Raw genomic sequence first — 11,360 nt, 5'->3', positions numbered from 1 at the left:
AGCACTTAGAAAAATGTGCTTGTGCTAATGGGTGTGAATGCGCTTTGAGTGCTCAGAAGAGTAGAAAAGCGCTATATACGAACCAGTCATTCACCGTTACTCGCTCTTTCATAACGCAGTGACTGAGCCATAAACTTTCTGCTACTCTCACGCATCGCAAAACATCATTGACTTCAAAGCGATGGCCTGCAGCTGACGTTGTCCGCTTCTTCCCGGTGATTTGTGAAAACGTAGAAGGGGGTAAAAAAAGAAAGAGGAAAACTACTGGCTCTCGGAGTCCAACATCTGTGTGGCCAAAGCTTCGGATCGTGCAGCCTTTGTCGCTTTTTAGCTGTCAGCTCCGCATTACCTCACTCGTGGCCTGCCACTTACCCCTGCAGTTTAACTTTGGCTTGCGCGCTCTCTCTCTTTCTCTCTTTCAATCTTCACTCTCGCTCCCCCTTCCCATCTCCTTTTCTGCTATTACGTCCGCTGCTGGTAAAGACGCGGAGGCAGGAGGAGGAGGGGGGGTGTACAATTAAGAGCACATTGTAACGTCCTTGCGTTGCCTGCTGTGGCGGAAGAGGAGTGTGCCGTGAACGCGAATGACCGTCGGTGGACAAGAAGAGGAAAGACAGAGAGAGTTAGAGGGTTAGAGAGAGCGAGAGAGGGGGGAATCACTCAAGATGCCTCGTTTTAGCGTAATTTGTCCTGCAGACTGTGCCCTTCCGGCGTTTTGAGGGGCTGCTGTGAGAGCCAGTAGAGAAAGGCTGGCTGGCTGGCTACGCTATGCTGCCTGACCCTGCTGTGTTGTGATAGCGTTGTCCGATTGTTTGGATTGAGGAAGGCTCCCATCAACCCAAATCAATGAGGATTCTGAGGCCATTCCTTCAGAAAGGAGCGCATATGCTGCAGTGTTTCTGTGGACAACGATCGAAGTCGACCACAATCACCAACGGTGAGAGACATAGCATTATAGCTGTCTTTGCTTTGCATGCTTTCTCTCTTGAGTGATAAAAGAAAAGGGGAAAGAGAAAGGAAAGGGGGGATTTATAGAGAAGGGGAGGAGGGGATGAGTGGTTTTATTAAACACCAGAGTGTGTGTGAGTAACATCTTCCGAGTCTGCAGTGGAGGGAGGCTCTCCTTGTGCTCCTCGCGTCTGTCCTGAGTTTTCTGTGCAGTCTTCGGCCGTCGCGGATAGCTGCTGGCAGTCAGCTGTAAGTCGCACTACTCTGGAGAGGAGAGGGCTCCTGATACTGTACAAGCCCGTGCTATATTTGTTTCTAGTGGTGCAACTGAAGCGGGCCAAAAATGGATAATGCAGGGATCAAGTCATTAAAGTTCAGGGGCCTGGAGAAGCAGCGCTCCTTCAGGGCCCCAAACGACCAGCACCACGGATAGCGCCACAACAGAAAGGCTCCTGTTCCAGTCAGAGTTTTTTTTCTTTCTTTTTTTTGTATATGCCAAGCCACATTGATTGATTGGTTGGTTGGTTGGTTGATTGCATTTTGTACAATTAGATACAGTACAAACTCAGTTTAAAACTACTCAACTCCCTCTGCGCTTCACTGGTACATGTTTTTTGGTATGAGGTTAGGCCTAATTAAATTAAATTCGAAGACCCCTCTGAAAGTCCCCAAAAGTACCACTGTAGCTTTAACTACTTTAATAGATATGTATACAGCTTTTTTTTTTAACGAAACCTATGCAGCTTAGAATTTGTATATATAAAAAAGACCACTTGAGGATACAAAACTGCAATGACATGCATAAGCACACACACAGCCACCACTTATCAGTCTTTGGCAACAAGCCTAAGATCCCTGCCATGTCCTCTAGTCATGTCTCAGGCAATTCACTGCAATGCTGCTGTTGTTCATTCATAACACAGTTCTACTGTCTCCATAGGCGTGGAGAATTCCCCACTATTGCCAGTGCAAACCAGAAGTTTTTTTTTGTTACTGGGAAACAAATGCAACACCTCCTCTTGTCACTTGCAATACGTAGGCTCTCAGCTGGAGCAGTTTGGAAATTCAGGGCAGACAATTAGAAACTCCATTAAGCACAGTTGATTCCTCTGAGGTAGTTGGACCAAAAGCAGCATGCACCCTGGGATCTGTAGGACTCGGATATGAAGCACTATCAGTCCTTATTCTGCATCTGTGCTCACTGTTAGATGAACCCTTTGACCTCAATCAAAACTTTATGAGTCAGCACATGGGTGTTGAAATGACACCCATGTGCTGCGAAGCATGACTGTGTGGATTGAGTTAAGGATCGTTATAAGATCAAATTGCTTCAGATAAATAGTTGGTTTAAACTTTGGACTTTTTCAATCATTTTGAAGGTTAATGTTTGATTTTCTGTATTTATATTATTATGGTGGAATGGCTCAGACAGTTTCATTTCCAATTACAGCTAAAATATAAGGGAAGTATGAGTTTTGAGTGATGCTGCCATGCTGGCAGCATTTTTTCCCCATTTTTCTCTCTGATAACTTCAGAATAACTCAAAAACATTGTCCATAGAAAGTGAAACAAAGCCATTTAATTGATTTAACTTTCTATACAAAGTTGCCAAAGTCTGCATTTTACATGGCAATCTCATTGCATCATTCTCTCCTACAGTCTGAACAGTACAAGATCATGGAAGCAACAAGGAGCAGGAAGTGAAGTGTTATACGCTTCATTTTTTAGGCGCAAAATTCACCCCGTAGGGACTTCTGGTGAACTATGTGTGTGTGAGCAGGCTTAAATGTTTGCACCTGCTTTCCTTTGTAGTATCAGATTTGCACCTGGCTTTTGTGGTGTTAAAGTTTTCCCTCTTTGTCTCCAGTCTTGGAAGTGTGCTGCTTAGGGCTATGATGTGAACAAAACAAACACACTCGGGTGTTGTAAACTACTGCAAACTACTGCATTAAATATGAACGGTTTATAATGTCACACAATAATGTCGCAGCAGCCGATATATTGAAATAGGAGCAGTGGGTAAAATATATCAGTAAGGGTTCCACGGCACAGTAGAAGGACGCCAGATGTCAGGAGCACCTAGAGCCCCAGTATTGTGGTTAATGTGTGGCAGGTACAGGATACTGTGTGGTGGGTGTCATACTAGCAACGCTAACAGACCCAGCAGCACTTTATATTTGCCACTTGGTCAGTTTTCAGTAACTGATGAATATAACATCAGGTTTAGGTTAAAGTTCTTTTTCTAATGTCAGTATATAATGTTTTGTAACATTAGGTTTAACACTCATAGCAAATGCCGATGTATATATATAATTTGAACTTGAACTGCTAAGGTCACAGAGGATTGTGACCTCCTGAATGCAGCAGTAATGGTAGAGGACGTACAAGAACACGATTGGATAAAGAGCTGACACACACACACACATACAGAGATTCCTTCGTGTATTAGTTTCCAAGGCAGACGTCACGGTCAGTGGAAAGTTTATTAAAAGATTCAAGATTAATTTTAATCTTCGGCACAGTGTTGCACAACAAAATTGCAAATCAATCAAAAACACTAAATAAATACAATGAAAAACATTCTAGGTTTGAATCCACTGCTGTGTTTTTTTGTGTTGACTTTGCATGGTTGCCCATGTGCCTTTGTGGATTCTCTCTCGCCTCCTAAACAGTCCAAATACATGCTTGTTGATGAACTGGAGGTTCTAAATTGGACATATGCGTGAATGTGAGTGGTTGCCTGACTCTGTGTGTTAGCTTAACACCATCATTTTACTGTAATGCCTAGCTCCATGTGCAACAGGCTCTGCTGACCAACAGCTTAGAAACAGGAAACCCTCTTAAACTTAGTGCTGCATTTCCTTTCCTCCCCAGCAATATACACACCATGTTTGCAGTCAACTGGATGATGACTTGACTAGAAATGTGAACACCCACACACGCAGACAAACGCACATCACACATACAGACATGACTCGATTTATCGGAGCGAGATGCAGGAATCTAGACTTTGTCTCATATTTTGCTGCACTAGATGTGATTAAAATTAGAATCTGATTGTTTTGTTCAGCCGTACGACTCGGGCTTTTATCTCCTTTTCATGTTGATTCATGTTGTTTATGTAGTAGAAGTTTTTAAGCAGCATTTTGAGTCACAGAATGTCTCATATTCTCTCACGTTTCTACTCTGCGCTTCTCGAGGAGCTGGCATGAGCGTTTAGCAGACATTACGCTATGACAACCAGTTCTAGCTATTGTGAGTCAACAGATCTGTGAGGTATCTCAAGGACACAGAGAAGTGACAAACTTCAGAGATAGGAAACAGTGAAAGTAGTTTCTCTCCAAAGTGGTTGTGGTTCATTTATTCTCCACAAGGGGGCAGCAGATATACAAAAAAATGTTTCTCTGAACAAGCTGCACCTCTGGCAAGGCCACAGAGACTCTGGCTGTGGTTTACTTCTGTTCACTGAATTGATTCATCACAGTTACATTTGTACATTTAATGAGAAAGTCTCACATAAAACATCTTTTTAAAAGATAAATGCTCCAAATGCATCCTCAGCATACTTTTTGCCCTTAATGTTCATATTATTTAACCAAGAAAAAAAAGAAGAACATTTGACAATAATAACAAACTCACACAGTCTCTGTAACCATGACAGCCAATCTTCAGAGTCAAAATCACTTGAAATGTCAATTTAAATTATTACTCTGTACTATCTGCAGTGTGTTTCATAACAGCAGTGTTTCACTGATTTTGGATGTATCGTTTCTGGAGTGAAGGGAACATTAATTGTCTCTGGTAGAAGGAGGAAGCCAAACAGATCCTCATTAGGGAATACTTTATCTTTCCCCGACAAAGATGTATGTCCATGTCTGTGGTGCGCACGAGCTCCCTCCCATTTCTGAGAAAACTCACTTTGTACTCGGAACCACAAGCTCTGTTTTTTCTTTCTTAGAAGTGTGCAGTATATCACATCCAAAGTGATGAATGTTGTATTGAGACTATTATAAATTTTTCTTTATACTGCAGTGTCAAATTAATATCTATCACTCACTGGCAACTCAATAGGAATACAAAAGGTTTTTGATTTAGAATCTGATTGAATCCAAGCCTCGGTTCCTAACTTTCTTTCCTTGCCTATCTTAGTATGTAAGATTTTATCTGCCCTCCATCTCCCTTTCTCTCTCTATCAGTCTTTTCTCTCTCTCTCTCGCAGATACTTTAGAAAAATGCAAATGACTGACGCGGGTATCAGCACTTCACATTCACATTCCTTCATCCATTTTATCCAAATCTTACATAAAAGGGACAGACAATAGCCGGCAAAAGAAAATCTCTCTCCGTCTTTCGTTCGGTCTCTCCTCTTTCCTCGTCTTGCTGTCTCTACAGATTCAGTTTGGTGAGAGAATGTCAAACCAAGTCCTAGAAAAAGCCTCTAAATGTTTCATGCCCTTTCATCACAGGGATGCTGCTAAAGACACGTGTGTTTTTCCTAACACAGAATGCATCTGTGCTGTGCTGTGTGTGTTCTCCTTAGCCATGCAACAAAAGGAATGAAACCAGAGGCACATAAACATGATGTCCATCATGCCTGCAGGTTATTCTGGCTGGTGCCTTTTACATTGATTTACCTTTACTGCTACAGTGATCCTCGTCCTCTTAATTGTGCTGAAGACAGCCGCAGAGAAGCAATCAATTGGTTTGCAATTGTTCCTAGTCAGATGGAAACACAGAATAGGCCTACAGGGTGCTCTCACGATGCTTTCACACGAACTGAGGGGCCAAGATGTGTTTGAAGGCAGTTCAAAGCTTTAGTGTCACAGTGTTATTTGTTGATTGTTGTCATTTGTGTTCATTGGGGCTGTACTTTCACTTCCATCACATGAATCCATCTGTTGTGTCACTGTGTGGATCTTGAGTTTTGCCTGAATGTGTGTGTTTCCCGCTCATACTCTGCGTGTTGGACCCTGTTGCGGTTGATCCTTTAAGCCAGACTTAACATGCTCTTTGCGTGGCCACTGTTTTCTTTACAAAATAAAATGTGTGCTCCTATCTCTTTGATAGGCCTATAAGCTGTGAGGGCAAGAATGCCGTGTAGTATAAGCCAAAGCTGATTAAGAATCAACTTTGTATGCAGTTTGCAGTTTCATGCAGCCATCTCGCATTTTCAAACTGCTTTGCAACTTCGGATTTGAAGTGTAATTAAAAGAGACAGTTGTGAGATGAGTCGCCCCAGTTTGAACGCGCACATAATCCAAAAGGACGCACGTGCACGCGCATCCATTTCTCAAAGGGAAGAAGAAGAAAAAACACACAGCCCCTCCCCCCTTTTAAGTTTACATTTTGCAATACAAATTCCAATATTCGCAAATTTTCGAGATTGGGATCATTCATTTGTCCCGTGCAACTCCTGGGAATTACTAATACTAACCTCAATCACGTATGATTGCGTTAAAAGAGTTGGAGAGGGAGACAAGGGGTGAGAGAGACAGAGAGGGAGATCGAGAGAGAGGGAGGGAGAGAGGGAGGCAGGGAGAGAGAGAGAGAAGCTGTGGACCGCCACCATTCACTCGCACATACACACACAGTATTCATTCGGGACTCGCTGGAAATAATGCTTAGGTCACTTTATTATTTGTGCGCTACAATGAAAAGCACTCCGGCGTGTGTTCGCCTCAACTAATTGTTGCTTTTCAGACGGGAATCACTGCCTGCAGGCTTAAATTACATCTCTGCAGCATCCTTGCAGAGTAGCCTCTGCTCGCCGATTCCATTTTTTCCCCGACTGCATTTAAGCGGTGCCATCGACGGAACCGGAGACTGGTTCACATACACGGGCTCCTACACCGCATCCTGGACCGGCAGCGGACTTCTCTTTGAGCATGGAGTAAAAAGATCATTACGGAAAGAAAAAGTTAGTAGTCTTCTCCACGCACGAGCAGTGCCCCTGGGTTTGGGTTTAATGCTTATCGAAAGGCGTCAGGAACCCAGAGGGTAGGCTGGTGTGCGGATGAGGAAAACGATGTCGTGCTCGTCAGCCGCGGCGCTGTTCACCTGGAATACCTGAAGCGCTCTCGCCTATGGCACGCAGCAGCATCAACTTAGAAACACTGTTGCATGTTTTCATGTCTGATATCTGGGCCCTTGTGGCCTAACCCTTAGATATTTTATATAAGATCGGTTGCTGTTGATTGAAAAGCCCGAGTGTCGAAGCAAAACTCGCAGCAGCTGATCATATTTATAGATATATATCTAAATATACTCTACTGTCCCCACAAGAGGATGCTGCCCGAAGCGCAATGATGCCCTGGACTCGAAGGATTTTCGTGATCAGTATGACATTTAGTTAAAAAAAAAAAAACAACCCAACAAACTCGTGGACCTAAGGACAGAATCAACGTTCTTATTTTTATTTCCGCCACACGCCAATTACCTACAGTGAGATCCGACATCTGCCGAAGTAGACTTTCCGTTTTCAGACTCGGTTCGGGGAGATGGCCGCGATCGCCAGCTCCCTGATCCGGCAGAAACGCCAGGCGAGAGAATCCAACAGCGACCGGGTCTCGACTTCGAAACGTCGCCCCAGCCCCAGCAAAGACCCCCGCTCTCTCTGCGAGAGGCATTTCTTGGGGGTCTTCAGCAAAGTCCGTTTCTGCAGCGGCAAGAAAAGACCCGTTCGGCGGCGACCAGGTCAGTGCCGTAGATTTTTTTTGTTCTTGTTGCTTTTTTTCTTTAAACTGATGTGTGTTACGTCTGTGTATGGAAGCGGTTTCCCCCAACCTCCCCCCACCACCACCACCACGCGCCACCCCGCCCCTCTTTGAAGCAGCAGAGGCATTATACTGCAGTCAAGGGCTTCAATCTGAACCGGAGGAGAAGGTAGATTTTCTCCGCGGTGCGAAAAAGAAAGAAAAAAGAATCCACCTGTTCCATGAGGTCTTCTTGTTGTCTGTCTATCCCACCGCAACCCTCCCCCACATACCGAGCGGTACCGGCCAGAATGCACGGTGGATGATCTACATGCCGTGACGTTACCAGTTTATGCATCGTGATAGTGCTCTGATCAGAATAATAAATTAACCCCTGAGCAAAAAATTCTTCCCCAGCCAAAGCTCGAGCGGGATTTGACTCAAAAGCATTACAATAAATCTAAGCCTCTGATTTTTTTTATTTCCCCCCACACATAATAATCCCCAGCCCGACCCCCCAATTACACAATTACACAATTGCAACTTGAATAGCTATATGGAAGAAAAAGAAGAAACCTGCTTTAAAATGGCCCAAATTCAATATTAATGCAGGTTGGGGGTAAGGAGCGGAGATAAGTTGCACTGCAGTGCACCAAGGCTCTTTTCAGATTAAATGTTTTAATGGTAAATGTTTATTGCTTATTGCAGAGAGGGAGCTTTACTGCAGTGAAGGGAGGTATAGCTTTAGTGATTAAGAGCTGCCCTGGCTGTATTGATATACAAAGACTCAGGTACTACTACAATTCACGTAAATTCACGTAACCTTCTCTCTATCTCTCTCTTTTTTTTAAACAATTCGAAATGTTTCTGTCCTGGTGCACAGATAACAAGCCAAGAGTGCAAGTCACCTCCCCCTCCTCACTATCCAGATAGTTCTGGTTTGTGATGAGCGACAGTAAGATCCATTCAGTGTCCCAACAGACAGATGAGGAGTGAGACAGACAGGCAGTCAGGCATCAATATTTAAGGCAGAAAGGGAGAAAAATGGAGACAGTCACCCAGCCAGCCAGACAGCCAGCTTTAAAACCCTGTAGTCTTGCAGCTTCCACAGACAATCCAACCTCAGTGTCAAAACTGCAGCAAATTACTTGATTAAAAACATAACCATTCAGCCAAAGCAGTCAGTCCTCCAAACACTAACGGGCAGGTAGGTAACTCCTTCCACATGGCCAGTCACAAAGCAGACAGACAGACAGGGAGGCAGACGGATGCTGTATGTCCTCTAATTGATTATCCATATATTTCCACTGATGTGTTGCCATATATTTGCTTATAAACAACCGATACACTGGAGAATTTATGAATTCTGCCTGTTTAAAAGCCTGTTGTTTTTCCTTCTATTCCCCCACCCCCCCACCTCGTAAGATGCACCCTCGAAACCTCCACAGGTGTCCCATAAGGGCTGCAGGCTAGGTCAGTAGCTCAGCCTCCATCCGTGTGTGCTGTGTTTCTTTTCGTCTCCACCCCATCTCGCGCCCATGTCGACTTCCCCCTCGGCCAGGGAGGGGTGGGGAGGGACAGAGAGGGAGGGAGGGTGGGAGGGACCTGGGGCTTCAACACCTGTCTGACAGCCGGCGACCCTCTCCCTTGCTGACTTTCTTCTTCTCCCCCCCTTCATCTCTCCTTCCTGTGTGGCTTTCTTGGACTTTTAAAGCTTCATTTCTGACCTGTTTCTAGCTAAAACTCTCCTATAGCCAGCCGTCTGTTGCTCCTCTGTCTCCTCTCCCTGCCTCTTCTCATTTCGTTTCTGCCCCATTCTCTTTGTCAGTCAGTGTCGGATCAGTCTCTATCCTCGCTCCCCGTCTTGTGTCTGTACTACTGTGTAAATGTTCTAGAGGTTTTTTTTTCTTTTAATTGTAGTGTATATTGGTGTATATGGATATGATGTGTTCCTCCCTGTGAAGCGTTATAGAGCAGGTGATCATTCACCATTTCATGGTCATGACGCCATTTGTCAACGTACCTAAATGTTTTTGTCCTTCTGTATTGGTATGAAGTAAATCTGTTGATGTTCTAGTGGCCCGTGCACTCACAGGGTGGCCTTAAGCTTGTTGCAGCTGAAAGACGCACAAACACACGTTGGAAACACTGGAGTTTATCTGGAAGTCTGTTCATGCCTACACACACACACACACACACACACACACACACACACACACACACACACACACACACACACACACCACACACACACACACACACACTACACACACACACACACACACACATCTACATGTGATTAACGCACAATTAAGCGATAAAGCTTTCAGTTTCAGCCTGCTGATCCTTAATTCATGATATGTTTTTACAATGTATTACTATTTCCACTCCAGTACACAACCAGCAAACCACTTGGAGTCACACAAGGCAAGGCAAGGCAAGGCAAGTATATGTATAGCACAATTCAACAACAAGGTGATTCAAAGTGCTTTACAGAGACATTAGAAACAAAAACAAATAAAAAGCATGATTTAAAATTGATTAAAACAAGCAAACAAACGAACTAACTAATTAAAAAGCAAACAAACAAACAAAACAGTATATAAAATCAAAACAGATAAAATCAGAACAGTAGATAAAATCAGTAGTTAAATGTAAGTTTTGAAATTTAAGCTTACACACACACACACACACACACACACACACACACACACAAGCATATGCTACATTCTCTACATTACCCTCCCATGATGGATGATGAAGGGCCTGTCCCAGGAATTGATGCCGCTAACCCACAGGTAGGTGAGATGGGGAAGTGACAGTTAGGATGATGTACAGAGGAACTCACACTCGCTGGGGAGTCCTTCTTCGAGCCCTCTCCTCCACATTTTGTCTTCTGAAAAATAAACATAACTAGAGTTTATGCAACAGTAATTATTGCAGTGATCAGCTTTCAAGTAAGTACCTTAACATCTGTCAGTGCTTTTTGAAGTCTGATCAAAAACCATCCTTCTGTCCTGATAGCAAGCTTGAAAAAACGTTTCTTCTGCCAATTCATTTGGGACTTTTTGGGCCTGGTTGGACTAAAATGAATTGCACGTCCTCCAAGAATTTGTATGACCTTGGTGAACAGTCAAGCTTCTTTATTCCAGTCACATACACTATTTATCAGAATGTTTGTGCCTGCAAAGCAAGGATTTCATTAAATGAATGTTTATTTAGGTGCACAAGGAGAAACTAAGTGCCAATTAAATTGTGACAAAACGCATAATTTGTTCCTTTTGTGAGACAGACTGAACTGAGGATTAGTCATCTTTAGTATCTATTTGTTTTTCCCAGACTTTACACAAAACAGCGCATTACTGTGCCGCTGTAGAGTAGTATTACTCACGATGAGCCTCAAGAAAACCATGACTATATATATACTCATTGCATGATCATATCTTTTATTTTACCTGCTTTAAAAATAGTTTTATTTTATTCTTAATCATCAGGATATAATGATGTCATCTGACTTGGACTTCCTGCTTTTGCACAAAATCAAACAAGAGAAGCATGTTTTTTTTCTCAGATAAAAACTGCTTTCCACACATCAGCTTTTACTCAGCATTGCCTGAAGCTGAGAGGCTTTTTTTTGCCCTCAGCTAATCCTCGCTTCCACCTGCTCCACCTGAAGAGAGGAGCATTTTGAGCAGCACTTTGGCCACGCGCCAGAAGTCA

The 11,360-nt window shown here is 43.5% G+C and overlaps 1 protein-coding gene across 3 annotated transcripts in view; it reads left to right on the top strand.

Annotated features, from left to right (window-relative positions):
* The first annotated feature begins 252 nt into the window (after positions 1-252).
* Positions 253-11,360, top strand: part of fgf12a (fibroblast growth factor 12a) — a 28,615-nt gene continuing 17,507 nt past the window's right edge. Inside the window, exons 1-2 of one of the 3 annotated variants that reach the window (XM_005912830.3) lie at positions 1,011-7,641; positions 9,066-9,113. In XM_005912830.3, coding sequence (XP_005912892.1) covers positions 7,446-7,641; positions 9,066-9,113 — 244 coding nt within the window. In that variant the 5' untranslated portion in view covers positions 1,011-7,445. Of the gene's footprint in view, positions 938-1,010; positions 7,642-9,065; positions 9,114-11,360 lie in introns of those variants that run through there. The other 2 variants (XM_005912832.3, XM_005912831.3) reach the window with 2 other exon arrangements.

The sequence above is a fragment of the Haplochromis burtoni genome, unplaced genomic scaffold (assembly GCF_018398535.1).
Source record: "Haplochromis burtoni strain Fernald_Lab_line unplaced genomic scaffold, NCSU_Asbu1 Contig_3, whole genome shotgun sequence".
NCBI lineage: Eukaryota > Metazoa > Chordata > Actinopteri > Cichliformes > Cichlidae > Haplochromis > Haplochromis burtoni.
Note: the sequence above shows the minus strand (reverse complement) of the source record. Positions and strands in the feature narration are given on the sequence as shown.